We start from the raw sequence: 26,381 nt of genomic DNA, 5'->3' as shown, positions 1-26,381 counted from the left end.
CCTCTCATTTTTTTTATTCTACATTTAATATGATGAAAACAAGGCCCTGTACAATCCACCTTCGCAGTGAGTACAATAATTATTTTACAATTTGTACACATTAGAACATGGTGCTAGACTGGTTCCACCCGTTCAAAATGCAGTCAAGAATGGAAAAAGAAAGAAAAAGAAAAGAAAAAGCTCTCTGAAACCTGCACAACATCCATTCAAAGAGGAGATAAATCTTTCTGGCCGATCATACAGCAGGCCTGAAGTGAAAAATGTGTGATGAGAGACCAAACACCATTTATGGAGCTTTTATGTGCATCTTATACCCCTGATTGATCCATTAGATAAAGCATGCTGTGAAGCTACAGCTCTTGATCTCTCTACCCACTAGTACAGACCTGGCCAAAGTGTTGAAAATAATATTTCAGCTATGTGAGGTGCACTTAATTTGTATCCGAAATTAAAACAACCTCAAAAAACAGACATCTTTGCAACATAAATTAAGCACTTTTCCTGTTCTCTCAAGTACTCAAAATGTGTTTCACTGCTGTTGTAAACCAGGTGTGTACCAGGTAACACTTCGTCCTCTTCTTTAACTTTAAAATCCTCCGGGAGGAAAAGGCCAAGAGTGTCTGTCAACCTGTACAGCCATCAATGTGCCACGAAAAACAAACAGAACACATTGACATCAACATTTAAAACAGGGGAGTGAACTCAAATGTTTTCTTGGTCTCCATGTAGCCGCGTGTTTGCTCTAACATTGTTTCGCTTGTTCTCAACAGCAAGTAGTTAACTGGCAAACAGGCTCGTCCAATTCTCTCCAAAGGCCACAAGAAACTGATTTTGTACAAAACTAGATCCCCCTCCTTTCCTTTCTCTCAGCAGAAGAAATCTAATATTGCTAGAAAACTTCCCCATCTTTTGCATGATTTTTTTTTTTATTACACATTTTATGGAAGAAAAGTTAAGCTTCCCAGTGTTTCCCAGAATCAATGATGAAAGCACTTCCAAGTTCATTCAAACGCATAGCAGTCCACAAAAAAAAAAAAAAAAAGGCTCTCAGTTTCTCTCAACTCGATGTTAGCTTTCATTCAATTCACTTGTTTTATGCTACGTAAGTGTACACTTTGCGGTCCTCCGGTGTTCGTGCCAAATATTCCCTCTCAATGAGTCCTTCAATGCGCTTCTTGATGACTACGGGACTAGGGAGGAATCGTGCTCGCAACTGCTGCGTGACCTGTGGAGACAACAAACACGGTAATGTCAGTGCTCCACACCTCATCCTGTCATGACTCACATTTTATCACCATGATCGTCACCTTATTTCATTTTTTTCGCCTTCATTTTCTGTTCTCATTTCTTGGAAGTCTTTAAATTCATCGTGAAATTGAGGAAAATGTGGACAATGCTCATGAAACCATTTCAGCTGACTGACCTCTGCTACTAGGACATTGTGCTGCATCTTCTTTCTGGACTTCATGATGCGAACGATGGCAGCTTCAATCTCATGCTTCCTGTCATCGTCCACTTTTTGTCGCGTCTCCTTCCTCTCCGGGTCAGACTCCCCCTGTTTAGCGGCCACTAGGTGGAGCACAACAAAAAAGAAATAAATGCTAAATACAAGTTGTTTTGATACATTTTCTGTGGTACATGCGGCTTGTGTACATCCAATACTGTAAGACCTGTAATACCTAATGACTGTTCAGTGCATCAGGAATTCAAAATAAAACATTATTTTACTTCAAGTCTTATGAAAACATCATACAAACTTGATGAAGGTTGTGTACCTGTCTGTATCTTGACACGGTGCAGCTTGGAGGTAAACTGGTCATTGACTGTAAACACATGGCCATTCTCAATCTCCTTGGACTTGGGCTCCTTGGTGAGAACTCTCTGAGTGGGCTTCCCGCAGGCCAGAGACTGCAGCGCTCGCACCAACTCCCTCTCTGGGATGTCCGTCTCCTGCTGGATCTCCTGCAGGTTGGAGAAATCAAGTTCAGGGCAATGAAACAACATCCAGAGAGAAAAGCAGGAATGTGAAACTTGTGTGATAAATGCCTCATCGTGGTGAAACCGTCAACTATAAATCACCAGGCTGCTGGTTTCTGGGCAAGGCGAATTCTTTTTGTGATACTACAGGAACTCCAGCATGCTGTTACAGTGTGCATGGACAGCTGGGATTTAAGAAGCGTACCTCAAAGGTGGACTTCTCTCTGTTGTTGAAAAGCATGAGGATGGTCATCTGGAAGGTAGAGACCTGTAGGATGTGCTTCCTGGTGTTGGAGCCGGTTACCTGGGCTCCTCCAACCCCGACCTCTGACCCATCCTCCTTTTGAAATGTTGGGATGAAACATCAGAATCTAAAGACGTGATTCAAAATCCACTCCCGCAAGAAACGATGTGTTCTGTTACTGAAAGTCCTGAAGAATTATTTAAACACTTTGGAAACTAGAGCTTCTTGCAAACACGTTACCTTTTTGATGGGACCGTAGAAGGTGGCGTTTAGATCTGCAGAGCCCATGTGGTGCTGCAGTGTGAGTTGTCTGCCGCTGTGCTTACCAAGATAAAACCTACAGGCAGAAAGGAGTCACTCCAGGTTAACATCTAAGAATAGTCCGAGTACCACAATTAATCCAACTGAAGTGTTAGGACTTTCTACAACAGGCCCGAGGAGACGATGTTAACAATATGGCACAAATGTGATTATTCTATTTCTAGGAATAAACGCAAGCTTTTCGCTTCAAAAATGGGTCAGGAGCTGGAAAAGGTTGTTACTTTAGTCAGCTTCTAGTTGTAACATACATAATGTGGCTTAGTGAGACTGCTGCTTTTGGATCACACATTTCAGAAATCCCTGGACTGAAAGCAAAGTTACACAACCACACATTTAAGCAGGAAACTTGTTATTCTGAGCTTCAAGTGTACAAGAGTCTGACCTTCTAAAGACTTCAAATGCATGTCGCGGTGAAGGGGGGATGTTGCACTTGGGTGTTGCTGATTGTGTTGGCCAGTATCCCGTGGTCAGGACTCTAACAGTGAGATCAACTCCTCCGAGTGACACCTGAAAACACAAGACATGTAATCATCATGTCCGTTGTAATTACACGCTGTATGACGATAACAGATAAAACAGACAGACAAAAAATAACTGCAGACCATTAACACAAACTAGGCAGTCGTATTTATTTAGATGAATTTGAAAAAAACAGGTTTCATTATTTTTAAAAGGAACGGTTTGAAATATAGCCTAAGCAAAAAAAAAAAAAGTGCATAAATATTTACTGGGATTCATGTTCACTTATTTATTATCTACTAAACATGAGTCACATTTGCTTCAGTTCACTAGACTGACAAGCAAATACAGCGACAGAGGCTCTGTGACAAAAAGCCACGTGACAGCACAGCACAAGCCAGAAATTAGCAGCATGTATTCCCAAGGTACGAATTGTGGTGCATAATTTTCATGTAACAGAGCAACGCAGCAATGCTCAGTCACTCAAGCAGCCGTGTATTGATTACAGGCAGCAAATTGGACTCATTATTTGTACAGAGTAAGTTGTGTCGTGTGGCGTGTGCTCACCCCAGTCGTCTGTAGATGTTGTCTAAACTCGTCCATGGTGGTGTTGGAGATGCTCATATCCCGGAACATCCCCTCCAGTTTAGAGGTGAACTGACAGCCACACTCGGTCTGAGCAATGAAGACCACAAGAAGGATCACGTTTAGTTCAAAAGCTATTCAGGTTCAAATCAACACTCATATGGCGGTCAACAAATCTTTGTCAGTGTTTAACAGACTGCTTACTGTAGGTTTCCTCTACCCTCCACTTCCTTTGTAATGTACCCATGCATTGAATATAGCTCAAATCTTTACCCTTGGGGTTTAGATAACCATTAACAAGGTCACACAAGGTGTCTAAAAATTAAGTACCGCCTTTTAGTATGAGCTGACTCAGAGAAAATTACAGTGATGTGAAATATATAAAGTAAGTTTTTTTCTATTTTGATTAGCTGGGACAAAAAAAAAAAAAGAAACTGCAACTTCTTATCTCGAAGAGGAAAGTTTTTCATTCAGCCAACATCTTCACTGAAATCTCATTATTTTACTCCCAAGAACTTCTACTGGTGATATCACACTCCTGCTCACCTTGAGCTTTGAGATCATGTTCTTCTCTGAGTCATCAGAGACGCTCTTGTTGGTGAGCAGCCTGCGGGCCAGGTGCTGCTTGTAGTACCTCTCAAACACGTCCTTTTCCTGCATGAAGCGGAAGAGCACCATGGCCTTGTCCAGTATGGACTCCACCTCCTGCTCTGTCAACTGGACAAAAAAACAAAACCATGGAGGGTGATCATCAACACCGTCAGTACTCTGACAAACACCCACACAGCAAGCTACTACTACAAGTTACACATACCAAATATGTTATTCTAAAATAAGAGTGAATCCTTGAGAGTGCTCACCCCTTTTACTCCTTTCTTCAGTTTGTCATCAATGAAGAGTGACAGGTACTCAGGCGAGCGAGAGTTGAGGTTAAGGAAGTACTCAAAGTCGCCTGCAATGGTTTGTTTGAAGAGCCGGTCATTATTAAAGGACTCCTGGAGGAAGCGGTCGAAACGTGACTTCAGGTCCAGCAAACCCTGCAGGAAAGGATGATCGGGGATCATACAGCAGCAGTCTGCATTAGCAGTAGCTTAACACTGCAGTTACAGCTCCACCAGAAGCTAACGGCAGAGGAAAGCTGGTCGAATCAGAGAAAAGCCAGGCTGCTTCAAAAGCACTGAAAGATATTCAAACAGTGCCTTTGCTCTTGTCGCCTGAAAGACCTCACACGTTATTCAATACAGCGCAACGACAGTATGTGGTTGAGGGCAGAGATCATCATGGTTTGTGGCCACAAAGGCAGGGGGTCGGAGCAGTTATCCTCTGCTGGGAAGTTATGGAAGCACATTATGGTCGAGGCTCAGCACGCAATAATGTGCCAAAGTGCGCTGAGCCGGGAGAAATTGCTCCATGATCTCCAACAAGGTTAGATGTTAGGACTGATGTCGTTTTCTCTTTCATTCACCTAAAATATATATGTTATAATGTTCTTCAAAAGAGCAGGTGTACCATGAGAACGGCCAACTCTTAGAGCAGCAAAGGCGTTCCTGTAGATTCACAAGACTGAGCAATAACATCCCTGCACTGTAATGTCTCCTGACACCCCGTCGTCTCACCTGGATGTAGTCCACAGGGTTCTTTCCCTCTCCCTCCTCTGACACGAGGGCCTTGCCTTGCTCCCGCAGGTATGAGCTCATACACTCACACATGGTCTTCAGCCCATTGGGAACCCTGCTGAACAGCTTGTACATGCACGCCAAATCTGTGACGGATACACGTGAAAACACACACACACACACACACACACACACACACACACACACACACACATACTATAAATCTTTTCCCACAAACCGGAAAAAGGACTGGGCAGCTGAAAAAAGGTTTATTTTTGCACAGTGAACTGAAACACCTGAGTGTACCAATGTCGAAATATTTTACGAGGACACCCATCATCGCTGAGGCTACAACGCTGCAGTCCCACTTCTATATGAATCTAATCAGTACAACCATATTCCTCCTCTCTTATTGTTTGTGACATGAGCAAGAGGACTGCACTACAGATCGAGTACAATGTAGAATTCTCTTGCAAGAGATAGATGGTTTGTTATAGAGGTTGGGGGATTTCTGTCTCCCTTTTTTTGGACTGAAGCACGAACTTTGACCGTATCTCATTTCCCCTGATGGCAAGGACATTAACCACAAATGCTAAAGACACGAAGCAGAAGCACTCTCACCGTCTGTCTTGCCGTTTTTGAGCATGTGGACCAGGCCAGAGTTCTCCATCTCTACGATGGTCTTCATGTGTTTGGAGATGAGCTCACGTTCCACCACCTTGACAATTGGCTCCTCTGTAGATTTGTCCAGGCAGTGCATCACCCGCTCAATCTCCTCATTGATCCTGGCTTCCACCTTCTTTATGTACACACTGGCACTGTTTTCTGCAAGGAACTTTTGGCTCTCCATCTAAGTGTGAACAAAAAAAGAAGAAATGTTTCTCAAACTCCTTCAATTTTTCACCATTTATATAATACAGTATACTGCATAAAAGTATTGTAAAGCCTTTTTCAAAGATGTCTGGGAAACATCTGTGTTTACACTGCATTATATTTATATGGACGAAAGGAATGAAAGAGAAGATGTAGCCAAGGTAACAACTAACAGCGATCAAAACAAACGATAAACAAGGAGCAGTCAGAGGAATTACTTTCTCTCACAAACCTGGAAAAATTCTGCAGACATTTCTAAGAACGGTGCCTCAAAGTCTTCTTCATAAACAGATCTGCCTTCAAGGCCGAGGATCATTAACATTTGGCAGGCATTTCTAATGGCCCCCCTGGTGGAGAGGAGAAGCAGACCAAATGTTGAAGGCACAATCAGTGACGCAAGACAAAACAAAAGAACATTTCACACTTACTATGGCTGCCAACTAACTTTTGATTATTCCTTCATCTAAAAACAACACACCAGAGCGCAGGGGGCTCAGAAAAATCAATGTTTTAAATGTCAGAGCCTGTTTCAGTGAACTTCTCGGGGTTTAATAGGTTTAATTGTGGCAGAGGTATCTGACAGCTACATTTATTGTTTATGGCAAAAACATGCACCCTGTCTAGTAACAAATGATGATTTAACATTTCCCTTAATTTGACTAAATATGAAGGATGTAAATTCGATTTTCTTCCCAATTTATGTGCAACTGAATTTAAAATGAACTTGTCAACATCAACTGGCAATTTTTTATTATTTTTTAAGATTAGATTAGACTCAACTTTATTGTCATCGCCAGAGTGCAACACAGAGACAACGAATTGCAGCTAGTTAGGTTGTCACACAAGCAATCAGTCCTGAGTTTTTGGCTACCTGTCCACCACCTCCCCCTTCCTCTCGCGTGCAATCATGTCCAGCAGGGTCTGCCGGAGGTGGTCTCTGATGCAGCCATAACGAACCACCTGATCCCTAAAGATGATAAGTCCCAGGTTGTAGACATTCTCTACATTGTTCTGCTGCACGTAGACTCGGTCCTGTGGGACAAACGCATGAAAAGGAGAATCAATGTCTTGGATAATGCTGGATATATGCATTTCCCCTCCAAAGGTCATATAAGTTTAGATATCTCACTAATGTAGTGACATAACAACTGAGATATTGCCAAGATCAATTGTTTTCCCAGAGACATTTCTAAGGCCGGCCTGATGTTTTCTGTTCTATGGTGATTATTCAACACTTTAGAAACAGTCTCAATTTCATTTTCAAATACATGCATGTGTCTGTCTTCATATATCCACTATGCAAATATGACCACTGTGCATTTCCACACCACTTATGGCACCAACAACATATATAGCTCACTGCAGTGCATTACATTTGCACACAAGGGGTTTAATCCCTCCACATGAAGTTGAGCCACCAAAGTGAGGAAGGCCTCTCAGTTTGTTTGAACACCAGTTTATCAAGTCACACTTGCAGGTTGTTATTTGTCAGATTTGATTGGTTGCTCCTTCTATGGACTCTTCTGAATCAGAGGCCAACATAACAACATTACAGTTGTTGATACAGTCGGAAAAGTCTTTTGAACTCAGCCAATACGTTAGCCAGAGTCAGAGCACACATCAGTAAGATGCACCTGAAGCATAACAGAAGCGCAGGATTTCTAAAATAATGATCAACCTTCATTTTTGTAATTGTGTTGTGGTCTCACTCTCCTCACTAACGTGTGCTGTTATGAAGCCGTGTAAACGTGTTAAACCCCGGGAAACATCAGCTTCTCACCATGTACATCAGGATGTCTCTGATCATCACCATCGCTGTCTGATGGTCATTCCAGGCCTGATTGAGGGTTTGGAGGAAGTTATTGTTTAGGGAGTTGAGGACATCTTCTCGTACCTTTCAGAGGGACAAACACACATGCATGTCCTGCAGTGTTAGTGACAACATATCGACCAAGGACCTGAAACTTGAAAACTCCTTGTTGAAGAAAAAGCTCCTGTATCATCCTGACACTCTGATGCAGGATTTTATAAACATAATACTTGCAGTTTCTTTAATATCTTTTCTCTACAAGTCTCCACAGCTTGGTAATAGTCACACTGCAGTGTGACTCAGCACTGTAAACCTAATGTCTCTGTAGAGTAAGATTCTTAAGGTCACACTGACCTCCCCATTTTCTCCCCTCTGGACATGATGAATTATCACCTCTACTCCTGCTAATACACGAGATAAACCCTCAGACTCGCTAACTTCTTCTTACGCACATCCAGACCAAATTTTAAGGTGCAAGATGGAGACATAAATCTGAATATGCCCTTAAATTGAAAACTCACTGTGCTCACTCATTGCTTACCCATAAAAGTAATTATGAGGTCACTATCGTTGCGTGGTGCTGATAAGATGAAGCTGCTCTTATGCTAATCTGTTCTGACAATTTCTAATGCTGCTGGTCCATCATAATAAACAACACTGATATTACAGTAATATGCATAAATCAAACTATTGTTTCATGTGTTGCTTTCTAGAAATGTGATTTCGTGAAGCCAGAAGGTGTTTGTTGTGTTTGTGGAGTCAGGGGGAACATTACAAGGAGTTAAATAAACCAATAACTAAAAACTAAAAATCGCTAAGAAAAGTCTGCATCATTATTTGATCATAAAAACACACTCAGGTGTCAGATCTCTCTTCTTTCAACACTTGCTTGTTGACTTTCCCTGACTGCTAATTTACTAAACCTGCCAAGTTGACACTGTGTATTTAATTAAGCTGTAAACCCACCTGGCTGCTATTCAATGCTCAATGGCTTTCTGCACACTGTAAGATACACAGACGCTTTCACTACAGATATCACGAACAAGCTTAATTTGTTACTAATTATATGCAGCAGAAAAAAGTGACAGCTACGGAAAAACATTCACTAATGATGCCTCTGACTTTCAAAACAAGTTAATCTCGTAGTTACAGGATGAGCAATGGATTGCAATATCTTTTACACAGACTGCTGAGAAAAATCACAAACATGTCCACAATTTCACTTGCAATGGATTTCTCCTAATAAATAAATCAACAAAATTTCCAGCTTGAGAAAACTGTCAAGCCATCATTCAAAAACATACTACTGCACTGCTGTAACATATGAGGAAAAACACATTTTAAGAAAGGTTGTAAGACAGATGACCAACCATGCACAGCAGAAAACCCAGAACAAAATTATATCTCAATGACCCTATCGACAAATCTGGGCACTTCTCGTCCGTCACAGAAATGAGGAATCTGTCAAAAGGGCACTGAGTGATCCTTAAAGAGTTTTACAAATCTCCCATTACTCAAGACTTTGAGTAACAATCTCTGAAACTGTATTCCCCAGCTTTCTAACAAAGCCTCACCAGGCTGCTCATGAATGGAAATGGCTCATGTTTTCTGGCATTACCTTTGTTTTGCAAGGATGACACACAGGCCAAGCAGTAATATATTTCATAATACGTAACCTATGAAAGATTCGGTTTAGCATAGATACTTTTCACAGGACTATCTTATATTAAAGTCAAGTATGCACCAATAACTATCTGTTACACGCTTGAGTGAAATAGTAGTCACCTGCACTTTCGACACAACAAGAAACAGGAGCATAAAGCATGTTTCATTTCATTCTGCAAACACTGTGTCATCACTTGACTATAAGTGTCTGGCAATTTTACCAAGCTTAAGAGGTGCACCACTTGGTGCGTCATAATTCCCTTTGATTTCAATAAAGGGAGTTTACAGAATTACCCAGGTGTTTACTACAGGAGTAACTATCCTGTCTTGAATGTCAAAATCTGTGCAATCCCCCCTGCTCCTCCCAAAATATACTCATGCGTAATGTTTTGCAAATGCATGTAATCTGTGTTTGTCTTACTTTGTTGATAAGGTGTTCAGTGACGACCTCCCGCAGGCCCGTGTACAGCTTCTCTCCATGTTTGTGGAGCACCATTGTGTAGGCGTTCCTGTACAGTTCTTCGAAGCTCAGGCCACTGTTGTTCTTCCTCTGAATCTCCTGTATGGCATTCTTCAGAAGGTCCCAGATATTGTTGACGTACTTCTCATCCATCGTCATCTGCAAAAGGTAACCAGTAATGAGTAAGACGGTCATCACCAATGGTTATTTTTACCAACACTTAGATCCGAGGATCTTGTTCCTCGATAAAGCCTCCTGATACCGACAGACTCCCACTCTGTGCAGTTTTGTCCTTGCACCCTTTCTGCATTGGATATGAGAGTGAGGGGACGGTGTGCAGAAAAAAATGTCTATTTGTCAACTCCCAATCTTTAATTATTTACTTTGTTATCGAGAATAAGCCAATAACAGGGCATTGTACTATACCTCAAATGACAGCTTTTCCAAAGCCCAAAACACCGCTCTGTCCCCTGACAAGCTCCCACATCGTAACTGTCTGACACATCTGTGATTTTACTACAACAGAACATATGTTTGGAAGAGGGCTTTCTGCCATGATCTGAAACTCTAAGGCGACACTTCCTCTCCTGCTGTGGATGCTGCTCTTAAGAATATCCACCAAACATATGCTTTACTGTATAGATGGTGGGGTTGGTATTTGAGCCATGGCCGGTGTTAGGGTCTGCTGAATATTGCAAATAAGGCAGGAGTTTTAATAAGCCTGAAACAAAGAAGTAGTGGATTGTCATGTACATAACAATCTGTAAATACGATCTGCAATTTCTTACAATTTTTTTTTTACAATTTCTTTCTTTTTATTTGTATTTAAATCCTCACTCTCTTGTATATACTGTTTTGTTTCTAATCTGCATTGCACTTTCTTATATTAATCTTTACTAATCTTTACTGATGCTGCTGTATTCTGAAATTTCCCCTCGCGGGACAAATAAAGGAATATTGATTTGATTTGATTTGAAACAAGCATTCATTTACATTTTCTTATGCAGATCGTCTCAAAATTCTGTCCAAATATGCAATACATCTGGATGGAAACTGAGCTATGAACAGCTACAAGGAGTGATGTTTTGAACCCATGAGCAGAAGATATTACCACAACCCCAACAAGGCTGACCTTCAATGTCACACATAACCGTGCTTTCCTGAAGTAACACACCTCTATTCTGATTTAAAAATAGAAAGGTAATAATTAAGCTAAAGCACAATACTGAGCACTCAGTCGTTTTTCATTCCCGCAGTGTGTTTTGGGCCAAGTGACACCTTTCAATTTCTTTAGAAATACTGAGATATACCTGCTATGTTGACTTCTGTGCTGAGGTTGGTCCATCTTGACTAGGTTAAATCATGTCTTCCTGTTTCCTCTCTCAGTTTACCTTTAACAGCCTACTAAAAACCCAATTAATCCAAATGATTGAGATAGTAGTTATGCAGCCTTTCTGATAAATGTTAATGGTCAGATGTCCAATTTCTGCCGTGTTTTACTGAAATGTGCTTGAGACTAATAAGAAACCTCCAATCAGATGAACCCTTGTTGGTGCAACCCCTTCCGTTGCTCTAACAGCATGATCTCTGAGGAAGATGAAAAATTAAAGACCATGCGTAGGGTCTGTCAATTGGTGTCAAATATTAAAGGAACAATTATATGTGTACACATTTGTAAGACTACTCAACTGCTGTGTCTACTAAGGCCATACGTTTCTAAATGTGACATGAGGCTCAAGTTCCAGCACTGAAAAAACTGTACACCCCTTATATGTTCCTCATTTGCACAATGAAAACTACAGCAAGTCGAATATCTTACATATTCAAATGTCTAATCTGTCAAGACCTTGACAAGAAATGCAGGAGCAGGATTTTCAATATACCAGCCCTTTTTGACAATGACAGAAAAACAAAACACGTAGTTCTGCAGGATGCTGAACTGTGGTGCATCATTGTGTTACAATTCCTGAAAAGCTTTTAATTTAAGGAGCTCTCCTCAGCTTTCTTGCGGACTCTGAACCCAATATGTGGGACTGCTGGTGAGGGGGAACAGTGCCTGCTCCCTCCCTGCAGACAAGCCCAAACACATGCATGTCAAGATGCCGCTCTCTGTCAGGACTGGGCCACATTCAACAGGCACACATAAGTGAAGGTCCTCTCGGTGGTAACAGAGGGCAGCTATGTGGCCACTGTCACAGGCACATTACCTAAAGCTACTCAGAGAGGAGCAACATCACAAGTATCTGATGATGTACACTCTCAGTCAGCCATTCACAGACAGGCTGAAATGTCATTTAAAGAAAAATGAGGTCAGCTCACAAATTAGGTCTTTCAATGACTTGCAGACAAAGGGAGTGCCAAGTGAACGAGGAGGGGGATCCTAAATCAGACTTTCACCACGGAAACAACGACAAACATCTGGATATACTGTTGATATTCCCGTTAATGCGAACCCAGACCTAACGTTGGTTTAGCTGGTTTGGTTTTTGTTAGCATCCATCTACAGCAGTCACAACGATGCTGCTTGTTCTTGCTACTGCTGGAAATCTAGCTAACCTTCCGGGGCACGAAAGCCAGTCACATTTAGAGCTCAGCACACAGGGACATCATGCAATTGATTAAGAAAGTCTAAAGCATTCAAAACAACAAGTGTCAAGAGCCAGGGCTAACGTTAGCGTCGGCTATATCGACAGATCGATGCTGCTAGCTAACATTTGGGGAGTTGATAGTTAACCGTTAAGGACGACAAAAGTCAATTATTTAAGTTCAAACTGAGCTGGTAAAATAAGACAGCAGCCATCTAACCAACCGACCAAGAGTGGGGGCGACTGAACATTTGAAGGCAGCACTTTGTTTACGGATAGGCAAGTCATATCAGCTGCTCACTGGTTAGCCTGCTAGCAATTAGCTAGCAGCCCAGACCACGGCGATCGAGTCACCACAAGCCGGACAGGCAGAGCACCTACTGCGGTGAGCACTTACAGGAAAGGCCCGTATCCTCATTTTGGTGTCCTTCTTGGTGCCGCCTTTGCTGAGATTGGACATGGTTGCCTCGTCCACTGGCTCTGTATTCACATGAAAGTATTCTCCAGGGAGGGACGGAGGTGACGACTGATTTGTGGAGCAGCCGACGAGCTTTCACTCGACCTCGTAGCTCCGCGTCCCGGCACCGCAAGTTTATTGTTGATAGCCAAACGCCAAATCCGATAGTTCTTCATACAGCAATGGCGGACTACCTGCAGTTCTCATTGCGCAGAGCTCACGCACTCCAAGTCACGCGAGAAACTAATAATTAGGAAAATTTTCTGAACTTCACTTGTTCTGTACTTAGAGAATAATTTTTATTTTTTTAATTTAGATTTATCACACACACATATATATTACAGACAGGCCATAGGGAGTATTATGATTACAGCTTTTATTCAGTAGGTTTATTTCATGTTCTGTTTCTGTGTACTTCACTGGAAGCACTGTAAGTACTTTATATTTTCATACTTTAATCTTTGCTTTAACAATACCGATGATAGAAAGTAACCAAGAATAATAACTCGAGTAGCTTTACTTTAATTTGAAGTTTACTTGTAGTTTTCTTGAGTACTTCTATTTTATGTCTGCCTACTTCTACTTCAAACTTCAGAGCTATCAAAGGGATATACTGTACTATTTACTCATTGACATTTAACAGCTATGCCTACTCATTCCTTTTCAGATTCAGATTTCACACACAAATATTGATACTTACGTACATGATCTGAATACTTCTTCCACTACTGAAAAATACAACTTTATAAGGAAAAGTTCTGCACTCAAATTTTACTCAAGTAGAAGTAGAGAAATAATGTCATAAAAATGTACTCCAAGCTAAAAATACTCATGCACAATGGTCCCTGCCAGTGTTATATTACGCACATACTGTATGTACATATATTGTAAATTGTTTATTAAATTTGATCTTCAATCAGATCATTTGCTGGCGCTCATCTCTTGATATAAGTTACATCTTAATTTGGTTAGGTGTAGTAAGGCTGGTGTGGGCTGTGATGTGCTGTCTGAGCATCTGGACCAGCTGGATGGAGGATGGACTCCTCCCTGGCTGCACTACTGGGCAGATTAACACCTTGTGGTAGAACAGATACGATAAGATAAAATATCAGTGCTGCGTGTTTGGAAATCACTTTCTTTTGAGGGAATGTAAATGTTTACAATTCTGCTTCATGTACTGTCAGTGTAAGATCGCCCAAGTTCTATTGTGATTATTTAGTGTTTTTATAGGTGTAATATGCACTTGCACAACTTTGCGTTCAAAATCTCTCTGTACATTTATGTCCCTCTTCTAAAATTTATAAACCAAATATTAATTCCACAGATAATTTATAGATTCTCTGCCAAACTGGAATACCTTCAATTCGATTTTAATTTGGATGTTGAATTGAATGTTTTCCTGGCTTTGTTTCTAGCGTGGTTTGTCATGTTTCAACTGGGTTAATTTGATCGAATCCAGTGCTTCACGTAATAGGCATCATTTCAGGCATCGTATCAGTTGATGAGCCTGTAATGGGACCCTTGTCCAATTCTTAATTGGCGCATATTGCTAAAAAAGATTTGTTTAATTTTACATCAGTTGCTCAGTTTCAAGAGGCCAAATGTATGTGCATGTACTCTAAGGAGTCTCATGCTAATAGGAACTCTAAGTTATTAGAAGTTGACTTCAACTAGATGCAGAACATAGAGAGATTGGTGAATTTTGGGGGGAGGACTCAGTAGTAAAGTACAGTAGATTTTTGTCCCCAGGGCCCCCAGAGTGTTAGTGTGGCCATTCTTACACAGTATCAGTATGTGGAATAGACCGACAGGATCAACAGAGATGCCACTGTGATGACTAGATCTGTGTCGCCTAATGTCATCTGATCTTTCCCCGGCAAACAAGCACACTTTCATGGCGATGTGATATTGCTGAGTATTCTCAAAGTACACTGTATGGTGTGTTGTGCACGTTCAGAGACAGTAACCAAGAAGCCTTTCACCAGATTTATTCCAAGAAAGAAAAAAAAGAAAGAAAATCAAAACTTCATCCATTTGTCTTGTCAAAAATGTCCTTGTTGATTACATCTGAAGAAGAACAGGACCACCAGCACTCAGAACTCAACAAAACAAAGAATTAACAGACGACTGGATTTAGTCCTCCGTATAAGCATCATGTATACATTTCAGATTAGTTTGGATTCTCATTTGTGGTAGAATATCATATGTATATCCTAAATACACATACAGTTTCCTTTCATCCCCTCTGTCTAAAAGTCTAAGTTTAGGGTTGTTCAAAAATGGCATAAAAAAGAGAACAGGATGCAACCACTTTAAATACAATACAGAAATGAAATACTTCCCATTGTAATAATGACAGACAATCAAGTAACATTTTCTCTTAAAACTTTGATATTTACAGCAATTATATTTTTGCCACTTTTAACAATTATGTCACAGGTGATCATCACAATGACATTACATCCCAGGTTAGAGTCCTGCTGTTTTGTGATGATGGGGAATAGATTGGGTTCATACTTCCTGGATGAGCCGTAATTCCAGACCTGCTCCTGATGTATCAGAAAAGTTTCATGTGAACACAGCCCTCGACTTCACTCCGACAATGGGGAGCAAAAAACAATTGTAGGTATGCCTGTAATTTGACAATGTTTGCTTGGCACATTTAGCCCTGACTCTCTAACACAAACATAAAGGGACAGATACACACTCAATATAGAAAACGGCCCGAGGTCTGGACTCTCAAAAGCATTTTCGAATTAAAATTGTCACAGGCATTTGATTTATTTTTCAATGGAAACGTCGTGATCGAACACTTAAATGCCTTTGGGAACTCAGAGCTGAAGTAATAATTTAACAAGAGGCATAGGTATTTACATAGGAATCTATGCAACATCACAGAGGCAGACACTTCATATTGCACATGAAAAAGGCAGGTACATATGAAACAGTGGTTCAAAAATAACAGAAATGGGGAAAACCCATGTATGACAGAAAGAGCTGGAGAAAGAGAGCGAGAGAGCGGCTCCTCTACAAACACTCGTATGCCCTTTACGAAATTCATGTCCATGAAGCAGACCATGGCAGATCAAAGAATTTCGTCCAATCACGCTGATGCATATCCTAATGTAGGTACAACACATACATCAAACCACTTTGCCAACCAATTAACCTTCCTCCCTAAAGCGCCCTCTCGAGACCCTTTCAAGGGAAAATTATATATTTAAATTCTGTGATTTTTTGCTTTCATCTACCTCCACTGGCATTATCAGGGCTGTATAAAAGGGGACATCATTGAAGAAATTCTAGATCACATCCACTCTTTCCTCTCCCATTCTCTCTCTCTTCCTGTATCTCAGCTACACACCCACCCGTCCGTCCACTCGCTCTCACGCCTCCGCACACACAGCCTACATACAGCACAGTGGAGAACGCTACAGAGACGTTTCTCTTTGTGTAACTATTCTGTGGTTGTCTTAACCTAACTGCAGCATTTTCTGTTTCAAACATCGTAAGGTAAAACTGAATATGGCATATTGTAACACAAAACCCCATAACCGCAAAAAAAAAAAAAAAAAAAAAAAAAAAAAAAAAAAAAAGACATGAGGCACAATCTGAGAATTTAACTCTAATTTTCCAAGCTTTTCCATTGGGATGCAGCAATATTGAACTGCTGATGCTTTCGGGAAAGAGTCTTTTCTATGACGGCTACATCTCTAGTTCCTTCTTTGAAGCAATTTCTGAGTGCACCAAGAACTGAAAAAAAAATGCTGTCATGTCTGCCTAATAACCACTGGTGGTTGTATACATAACTTAAAATAGAAAGAAGTGAAATGACATGAGATCTGAGGTCTCCACACAGGTTTCTCACAAATATACATCTTCTGAGCATTGTGATCATTCACTCAACACACTGATACTCAAACTATGTCTATAACAAATGTACAACATACATACTACAGACTATTTATTTCGATTTTCATATATTAAAAGCTCTAAGAAAGGCAGCAAAGATGCGCAATAAGGCAGATCCATATGACACACTCAATGACACACTCCATATAACATGCTCTACTCTGGCACATTTACACTAACAGATGAGATGGATCTTTTAAAGGGCTTCGGTTGCTCTCTATCTAAAGTCACTTATGACAAAATCACTCGACTTAAAAGTAAAAGGAATTGACAAAGATGCAAGGAAGTGGGAAGGATGGCTGAGAAAAAAAAACTCAGGGTGCATTGTCATGGGTCATGAGTGGTTTCTGTTTGAGGCGCAGATGCAAACGTGATGCAGTGACATGCAGTTAATATGCACGGCGTGGGGTGTCGTGGCCAGGGATCAGTGACTCATGGATCGGTGATTGTCAAATTGTCCCTTAAACACCTCCAGAAATGAGGTAAAGCGAATGAATACATGTGAGGGTGGTAATGCTGTGTAAGTAAATGGACTAAACCTCCCCTGTACAACTTCATGGACATGATGAATGAATTAAATGTGCTGTGAAGAGCTGAATATAAAAACCTGTTCTGATGGTATAAAAATGGACTGCATTAATTTCTTAGCCATGGAGAAATCAACAGTGACGATAAAAGGAATAATACATGAGGTGTCCATACAGCATGCATTCATAAGCATCAGGTGAGGGACGATGGCAGCTGCTTGTGTGTGAACAAAGCTGAGCCATTTAAATCAGTATAAGCTATTATGAAACATTTTACAGAAAGAATAGCACTGTATCTCACTGTTAGATGTTGAAGTAGTCTCTTTCCATAAGAATGAAATTTGTTTTTTTTTTTTTTTTTACTCTGTTGTGTGTCCAAACAGTATGTGCATGTACATATGTGTGTCAGTGTGTGTGTTTTTACAATCGTAATCCGGATCAGTACTGTATGAATGAACTTGTGACTTTCGGTAAAAACTTATTTTTCCAGTATAGCTGCTGAAAAAGATAAAGTCACCACCTTCTGCCTTCCTGAACTGGAGACACAAGCAACATGTAGCATCTAATCACTGAACCGGCTCAGATGGATCCACGTGTTTCAAATCGCTTGTCTGATTCAGTTAGTCTGAAACTTTGTCCTGTCCATTCTGCATGGCCTGCTAAGCATCTAAGTGATTGACAACAGAGAGATCCCTCCCTCTCAGGTCGCTAAAAAGGTATCCTCAGCCTCTTATTGGACCACAGAAAACTTCAAGAAACCGTCAGCGGCCCCATGGTGTCACTGACCCCTCCCTCCTTCTGCATCGTCGAGGCAGCCATTGAGGCAGTGGTCGTCGCTCCCGAAAGCACCCTGGGACTGCAGCAGCTCGTATTCCTGGTCCAGGAAGTCTAGGCTGTTGTTGCTAGGCAACCCACGGATGGTGAACTTGTGGGACACTTTGGTCCACTGCTCCCGATTTGCCGCCACTCTCTCGTACAGCTCAGTGGCCCCAGGAAACAGTTCAGACAGCAGCCTAAACGCACAGAGGACAGCATTTTATTTTGTTAAACCTGCAATAGCTCATTTTTTTGACCATGTGGAGGAAGCGCAACAAGCTGCAAACGCAACATTGACAAGTCACCTTATAAACTTGATATGGTGAACATGCTAGCAGACATATGGACATTCATTTGAAGTCATGTTTCAGGCCAGCTGTCAAATGGTCAGTCTATTTTAGCTCTGTTTTGGTCTCCTCCAGCTCCTGAGGGAAATACCTGGCTGCTAAGTGCTCCACTGTGATAATCAGATAGTCACTAATTGTCTCTGTTTGCTGTTTGATGCTGGTTAGGTAGTGTACAGTGATCAGAGCTTTTTTTCCACTGAAAACAGCTGTCTGTACTACTGCTGCTGATGAGAGCAGTGAGAATAAACCAAAAAAGTTCTACACTTCTTTTTCTGTGTGAGTGTGAGTGTGAGTGTGGGGACCAAGGCCAGTCTTAAGACAGTGTGATATGTGGTTAAAATGATCGAGGGGGGTGTGAAGTTGTGTGTACGCACTTGTAAATGGGCATGGCGATATGTTCCATGAAGCTTATCTGTAGTTCTGGGATGTACGCTTTCTCTCTGTCCATCATCTCACTGGGCCTGTTCCCCATGGCTTTTTCCTGCAAACACAACACAGACAGACATGAGTAAGAAGCTCTCTATTGTGTAAAAAGACACACACACTTCAGCCACTTAACAGCCAACGTACACTGACACATACCAGATCTCCTTGAGAGAAGAACTCTTTATAAATCAGCTCCTGCGGACACATACAGGCAGACAGCTGTTACTGAGCACATGATTTCATACGTATGTAATGTCACACAATAAAGCAGCAAATACAGTCTGGAATATTAAGATATAAACTCTATTAAGACATCTTTTATGTAGAAGTTTGGGTTTTCATTTAACTTCAAAATGAGCGTAAACCAATTTTAAAACATAAATATTACAAGCTACTATGTAAAACCTTACAATACCACAATAACAAACAGTATTTGATGTAAACCTGGTGAATCACAGATTTAGGAGCTTTATTACAATTCAATATTTGGTGTGATTGCTGTTTTTTCATTAATCCCCATTCTGGCCAGTGAGAAAATCATGTACCAACCGAGATCAATGCGAGCCAGACCCTGAATTAAACAGAAATGTGTGTTCAGTGTGGGGAGAAAGGATTACAGTGCATTTGCTGTAGGTGTTAGGTGTTTGGAGATTTAGGGTGTAGGATTTAGGACAAGGGTCAGGGGCTTGGTGTCGAAAAAGGGGGCAGACCGAGATTAAACATAATCCTAAAATGGAGTGCAGTTTCACAGAACATAATGAATGCAAGGGCATATAGACTGGAAGGTTGTTTCCAGCTGTACAGCTAAACATCTCAATCTTTATTGTCCCAGAAATGGGTCAGTTTTACTGTACAGTCATTGGGAGTGGGAGATCTTTGGGGAATGCACTGTTGAAAATACGGAGCTGCTCTGGAGAAATGTTACGTCAACTAGCAGAGATAGTACGTAAGATGTCTGAAACTGTGCGCTATCATTACTAAATGTTAATATCAGTAATTTTTCACATTTCACGGGTAATAAGACACATGTACAAGAATGAAAATACTACGCTTCATATGTCAAAGGGTGAAGCACAAACCCCATATGAGCCCTTCATGGGAGCATGACCTAAATACCTGTGTGCTGATCCATATGTTGTTATTGTGACTGTAATTAAGACTTCAAGGTGATATTTTCTTACGTGGGGACACATGGATGTAAGTTTTTGTCTGACAGTTCCTCATATATGTAAAAACTAAGCACATTTAGCTAAATTTGTGTCAAGAATAGACATGTAGACTGTGAACTGACAGCAATCTTGCGTGTTGTTTTCCAGCCCTTGGTTTGGTCTGACAGGTCACACGATGTCATCAACAGGCACAGCAGCATGGAACGGTGTGTGCGGCTTTTTGGATTGTATCCGTCTGAAACACACACGTGCAAAAATGACTATCTCAGCTGCATTTACGCACTTACGTTTGCAGTGAATTAGATGAGAGCTCTGTGAGGGTCTGAGGGAAACTACTGGTCAAATCACCACCATAAAATTTCAGATGGAATCATTTAACAGATTTTTTCCAAATTTCAAAATGTCCAGTTACAATGTCCAGTCAGGGAAGGCATGTGTGTGTGTGTGTGTGTCAATGGTGTTTCAATGGCATCTTAACAATTTCAATGGGTTTTGAACGATTTTCGTTGATGATAGACAAGTTACATTCTGTGGTGCGAGACAGTTTCTCAACTCATTTAGAAGCTTTTAATGTCCTTGAATTGCTTTAACAGCACAAATTGATTTCACTAAGGAGACATCCACTCAAGATAACTTATAATTGGCTGCATTCAGCTGTAACAAAATGCTGGCCAGGAGGTTACAGCCAATTACATTACATAAGAGTGCAGCAAGCAATTGTCCCCTTGAAAGGGTAAATAGTCCACTGAAAGTAGAGGAAAACTAAGAATGTCAGTGATGAATACTGCAAGTCTGACCTCAGAATCCTCAGTCACATAATGAAAATCTAGAGTCAGTATGTGTATTTTGTGTGGTGCTAAGAAGAGAGCTGCACTGCAGAGTTTCTAATTTCACAGCCTGCATATTTGTCAATGACTATTTAGCCAAAAACTGGACATAAACTTTATGGGTTTAGTTGTGATTCATCATACAATGATCAAAATGGTAAATTTGCTGTAATTATAGTGTGTCCTTTAAATACAATGCATGTTGCATTGCCGTCTCTTCTTGTGAAATCAGGCTGCTCTAATTTAAGAGAAAATAAAAATATTGGTTTGGTGCTCTGGATCCAGCATCTGAACCAAGCCTCCCTTTGTTGTTAAAGGTTGGGAGTGTAAAACAAAAGTAGAGATGTGGCTGTGCATACTGAACTACCGGGACGCACCATCTGCCATCTTCTGCAGGTCCTTGAAAATGCGAAGGTGGTGAGCCAGGTCAGTAGCCAGAATGATGTCTCTAATCAAATCCAGCACACGCTGGTAGTCCTAAATAAGAACAAAAATAACGTTAGCTTGCAAATACGGGGATGGTAGAATGTAGCAAATGCAAATTAAGAGTGAGAGAGAGACAAATGGAGGGAGACATTTCTAACATGTCAATGACAGATTTTATATCTCACCTTCCTGGAGAACTTCTCAAAGATGTTGCAGCCAAAAGTGTTCAGAATGGCGATGGCCTGGGCAAAGTGGTGCCTCTGTCATGGCAAACAGCACAACGGGAACATGAATGAGTGCATCTGAAATGCTGCCTCTAAAGGAATATTGAGTCATGTTGCAAAGCAACAAGCACAGCCAATTTACATGCCTCCCATCGCCTCATCACTGAAACCAGGAATTAAGGTTTGATTTTGGCCACTAGGTGTCGTAAGGGAACAAAACATGAATAGCTCACACAGTGGATCATGTTGAAAGGAACAGACAAACATAAGAACATAGCATGGACCTCTAATATTCTGCCCCTCTCATGTATGTAAATGGAAATACAAAAAGTTAGCCTCTCAACATAGTATAAGTCCAGTACAACACTCAGCAATAAACATATAATTAAATTTAAACATTTCCTACCGTGACAACTTGAAATGATCATTATAATAAAAAGAATAATTATATGTTGGAAGAGTACAATCTATGGCAGAGCTGTTGTACTGAACTGCGATAGATTGTGCAGGTGCATCTGATAATGTGGCCACTGAGCGTGCATGCAGTAAATATTTATATTGCCACAAATCCCTCACTGGTTGTGAATTTACCTCCATCACAGATCCCTCTGAGCTGTAGAGAGCAGCCAGCACAGATTTCTGAAAATAGAAACAGACAAATGAAACGCAGTCCTTTCAGTGTACACATTGCATTAATTCAAATGAAACAACATCCTTCCATAAAACGCACTCCTTCTCTTTAACTGCACATGTCAAATTGATTATGAATCTTCAAATAGAAAAACCATGAAGGAAGCTGATAAAATGATGACTTTTGTTGCGTTACGACAGTTGGTGTGTGTGTGTGTGTGTGTGTATCATTTAGGTGCTGCAGGGTTATGCATGATTCGAGTGCAGCAGGGCAACATGCTTCTAATCACAATGACATCTAATGTCTCGCTGGGGCGAAAACAGATGAGGAGACACAACCACAGACTCTGATTTCACACAGACACACCCAGAGGCTGGCTCTTATTGATGCGCTCCATCCTGAGCATCTAAAAGCCAAATTTTAGCCTGCATTTTTAAAGTGCAGGTGCGATGCTGCTCGACTGCACTCTACGTGTTCGGGAGGTTTAATGTTTTTATTCTCCCTTTCGCTTCCCCTTCTTTGTATCATTTATGTTTCTGCTTATACCGCAGACACATGAACATAATTTCCGTTCTCACTGAGGCGACTTGGAAAGAATTGTTGGTGCCACGGTGGTCCAGGTCATGGCACATACAGGAGACAAAGAGAGCAAGAATCTCTATATCCCTAAAAAGAGAAGAAAGTGAAGGGTTAAGGATCAAAACAGAAACTTTTGGCCACTTGTGTCAGCAGTGGGATCATTTTAGCAATACGAGCAATGCTACAGTTCAATTTCTGATGTGTTTAAATACGTACTCGAGGTAGTTGGACAGCCCTAGGTTTTTGTAGAGCAGGTAGCAGAAGTGTGAGACGGAGAAGGCGTGCATCCAGTTGTGGTAGGGAGGGTCCCTGTAGCCTTTCTTCACCATCAGGCAGAACCTGGCATCAAGACAGCAGTTTACTTATCATCTACAACACTGCGCATAGCACATGCAGTCGACTGGTTTTCCAATATGTAGTTAAATGATTTCTTTATGACCTGTGGACCAGAACGGTTCTTGTGCTGCTCTTTCTTTCAATTAAAAGTAGCACCAGAAATAGTCTGTTCCATTCCACCAATCCCCAAGTTGAAGGAATGATTTTGACTTGAAACATGTTTCAATAATTTCCCACTGCTTACACCCCTCTTTCCAAAGTGTTGTAGCTGACTGATAGGGTCCATGAAAATTTGAATATTTCAGCCCCAAAAAGCACTTTCTACTCCAACAAACTATAAAGCAGTTGAGAAGCTGAGTTGTCAGACCTGGCGAGAGTGTGCAGGTCAATCTTGTACGTGTTGATGAAACCCATGTCTTCAAACATGCTGAGGATGCACTGCAAACACACACAACAGGACCAGTTACATCATTTTTGCATCTGCCTCTCCTGCTCCGTGTCTCTACTCTCTCTCTGCTGTCTCTTGACCTCTGGTCCTTACCAGGGGCGTGGTGTCATCAGGCAGGGAGCGAGGCGTGTATGTGAACTCAGCGTAGCAGGGGTGGATCTCCTTCACCGGTTCAATCCCCGTCTTCAGCAGCTTAGACACCTCTTCCTCTGACACCTGCAACATACACATACTGAATCATATGGAGTAAATAATATTGACAGTGTCAGTAAATACAATGTGCCTGTGTGCCAGAGTGAGTGAGACAGACAAATATGATTTTACCTTCATATGGTACATCATCATTTCATTGGCCAGGTGGGACCTGAACTGGGCTTCATGGACTTTCTTGTAGAGCAGAGACTAGAGGGACAAACATCATATTACAGAGAAGCTATATCGAATCAACAGCTTTAGCTCTGAAAGATGGCTGGCTGCTATATGCACAGCCAAGAACGCTCTTCTTTATTCTTCATTTTGACCTGCAAAGATTATCGGATAGACTGAATTTGAATCCGATCTTTTGTCGCCAAACGAGCTTGATTTTAAAGTAAGGTTGTAAAGAGCACCAGTCCCAAACGCTATGAACTGAACCCTTCATGTTAATCCACTTGGGTACATCAGACATGCTTTGTGTCTAATGTACAAAACAATGTAAATCAAACTGAATGCTGCTTACATTTCAGTACATGAGGGAAATGTTTTTTACAACCTGCAGCGCACCATGATACAGGGTGAGCATTGATAAATAATGCATTTGATCATGTTTAAATGATTAATGAGCTGCCTAGAAGGCAATTATTTTTCCAGTCTAATATCTTTATAGTTTGTCAATAAACTATCGAGTACCTGCAATCATTAAAAGGTCAGACGCTACAAGAGCTGCTTAATATGAAGGTGAATGGGAAATGCTGAATAAAATATCATCACAGCGGTGCTTTGTGACTCTCTGAGTCAGCTGTAAGAGTCTTTCTTTCTTTCTTTCTTTCTTTCTTTCTTTCTTTCTTTCTTTCTTTCTTTCTTCTGTAAATTGTAGATTCAATTCATGTCTAGATTCTTTCAATTATTCAAATCACTTGTGTGACTGGATCAGAGCAATGTTAAAGGCAGGAGAAATCACTGTAGTTACACACAGCAAATCAAGTTTGATCAATATTTCCACTATATTCTGGTAAAAGGTGAAAGGGGGGAAGCAAACTAGCACAATTTTGATCATTACATTCTGAAAAAGCTGTTAAAACCATACCAATCTTTCAACAGCTCTGACAGCACAGTACAGCGCAGCCCTCGCTCACCTTTTTCTGATCCCCATTATTGTAGCAAACATCACCATCTTCATCATCGCCTTCGTGAGCTACATACACTAGCTCAGCTGAATGTGTGATAATGGCTTTGCAGTCATACAAAGCCTGTGAACTGCACCATAAAAGCCACTCAGCTCCATCACAAATTGAATCTCTTTAAATTTCCCTTGAGATTTCGCTCGACTCTGCTTTGACTGAGCGTTCTGCTCCTGCTGAACCGATCCCATTTTGCCAGCTGGGATCAATCTCTCTCCCAAAAGATCTAACACACCGTTTAACTAGTAAGAGACTCCTAATGATCCATATACTGTAAATGCTGACTTTCTAAACTTTCTTTTATTCCTCCAATTGAATTAATGACCATAAGCGTGCAGAGATGACATTAATATAAATGACATGCATGTTTAAAACCAAGCTGAGTTAATGGCCGAGGATTGTTTACAATGAACCAGTTTGTATGAAGATGAATGTGCAGCTTAAGAAACGCTGCATTTATTCCCTTTTAATGTTTCATACTTTTTCCACTGCTGCTAATAGATATGATAAGAAAAAAGGAGAGAAGCTGCCTTCTACTGTAAAGTGAGACGTTTTAGGTGTTAATTAATTTGTAACTGATATTTGCAAATGCGTAGTTGCACAGTTTTCATTGTTAATAGTTACTTCATGCTTGATGTGCTTGGTGACAGCATATGCTAAGACTGAAAGAAGCAATTTAATGGCTCGTCCCTAACCGGACGTCTAAGGCTATTCAATAGTAAAAAAAAAACAGAAAATTCAAAGGTTATTGAGTCAGTTCTTTCAGTGGGAGAAGAGACTTACGTGGGCGATGCTGATACCACAGTAGATGGAGAAAGCTGTGGCCAGGTCCTCGTCGAAGCGGTTAAACCACGGCCCATTCATTTTATTCACCAACTCGGCCACCCCGATCACCTCTAGAAGAGGAAGGATTTAAAGAAAGGGCGAAGAGCACACAAGTCAAGGAATGAGAAAAGGACGGTCAGACATTGAAAGAGGCAGGAAACAAAGGAGTGACAGACACGTGGGTGGATGAGAGTTGATGGTGATGGGAAATGGAGAGTGGAAGATGATTGCACAGAATGCAACAGTCAGAGCTGCAAAGCTGAATCAAACAGGTCTGCCAACTTCAATTAATTTAACACCAGAGCTGAGGCTAATCGCACATACAAGATCTGAATTGAAACTTGTAATCTGAGCTTCAGTTTTCTACATAGAGACAAATTACACAGAATCTACAACCATTCTGCTTGGACAGAGCAAGGAGTGAGGAGCACCATCAAAGTCTGAGTTTTCTGTGATT

At 41.0% G+C, this 26,381-nt stretch overlaps 2 protein-coding genes across 4 annotated transcripts in view; both read right to left on the bottom strand.

Moving 5' to 3' along the window:
• cul3b (cullin 3b) lies at window positions 1-13,271 on the bottom strand. Of its 2 annotated transcripts, none has more exons than XM_076735307.1 (16): window positions 12,993-13,271; window positions 9,972-10,169; window positions 7,856-7,969; window positions 6,947-7,107; window positions 6,308-6,422; window positions 5,824-6,052; window positions 5,203-5,348; window positions 4,447-4,623; window positions 4,133-4,303; window positions 3,569-3,676; window positions 2,925-3,049; window positions 2,462-2,558; window positions 2,183-2,317; window positions 1,776-1,962; window positions 1,424-1,569; window positions 1-1,225 (listed from the first exon to the last, which is right to left on the bottom strand). In XM_076735307.1, exons 1-16 carry the CDS (start codon window positions 13,053-13,055, stop codon window positions 1,094-1,096), a joined length of 2,304 nt encoding a protein of 767 aa, XP_076591422.1. In that variant the 5' UTR covers window positions 13,056-13,271; the 3' UTR covers window positions 1-1,093. The 2 variants fall into 2 exon arrangements, with proteins under 2 accessions (XP_076591422.1, XP_076591421.1); XM_076735306.1 differs by having other exon boundaries at window positions 2,183-2,314; window positions 12,993-13,251.
• A 4,287-nt stretch (window positions 13,272-17,558) lies between these two features.
• The window catches only part of pde2a (phosphodiesterase 2A), a 136,374-nt gene continuing 127,551 nt past the window's right edge, over window positions 17,559-26,381 (bottom strand). For both annotated transcript variants that reach the window (XM_076736126.1, XM_076736125.1), the window contains exons 19-31: window positions 25,883-25,995; window positions 24,045-24,122; window positions 23,814-23,936; window positions 23,640-23,710; window positions 23,153-23,275; window positions 22,936-23,023; window positions 22,318-22,365; window positions 21,688-21,762; window positions 21,454-21,553; window positions 20,372-20,484; window positions 19,237-19,275; window positions 19,029-19,135; window positions 17,559-18,504 (exon numbers count right to left, since the gene is read on the bottom strand). In XM_076736126.1, coding sequence (XP_076592241.1) covers window positions 18,270-18,504; window positions 19,029-19,135; window positions 19,237-19,275; window positions 20,372-20,484; window positions 21,454-21,553; window positions 21,688-21,762; window positions 22,318-22,365; window positions 22,936-23,023; window positions 23,153-23,275; window positions 23,640-23,710; window positions 23,814-23,936; window positions 24,045-24,122; window positions 25,883-25,995 — 1,313 coding nt within the window. In that variant the 3' untranslated portion in view covers window positions 17,559-18,269. The remainder of the gene's footprint in view (window positions 18,505-19,028; window positions 19,136-19,236; window positions 19,276-20,371; window positions 20,485-21,453; window positions 21,554-21,687; window positions 21,763-22,317; window positions 22,366-22,935; window positions 23,024-23,152; window positions 23,276-23,639; window positions 23,711-23,813; window positions 23,937-24,044; window positions 24,123-25,882; window positions 25,996-26,381) is intronic.

The sequence above is a fragment of the Chaetodon auriga genome, chromosome 7 (genome assembly GCF_051107435.1).
Source record: "Chaetodon auriga isolate fChaAug3 chromosome 7, fChaAug3.hap1, whole genome shotgun sequence".
NCBI lineage: Eukaryota > Metazoa > Chordata > Actinopteri > Chaetodontiformes > Chaetodontidae > Chaetodon > Chaetodon auriga.
This window is presented reverse-complemented; position numbering and strand designations above follow the sequence as displayed.

What these genes read in the sequence shown, in the direction of transcription:
- cul3b (XM_076735307.1), bottom strand. Translation starts at nt 13,055, where the DNA reads ATGTCCAATCTCAGCAAAGGCGGCACCAAGAAGGACACCAAAATGAGG. An exon ending in GCATTTGAAGTCTTTAGAAG is followed by an intron (nt 2,559 to 2,924) that starts GTCAGACTCTTG and finishes TTCTGCCTGTAG; the next exon opens with GTTTTATCTTGGTAAGCACA. An exon ending in ACAATGTCCTAGTAGCAGAG is followed by an intron (nt 1,226 to 1,423) that starts GTCAGTCAGCTG and finishes TTGTCTCCACAG; the next exon opens with GTCACGCAGCAGTTGCGAGC.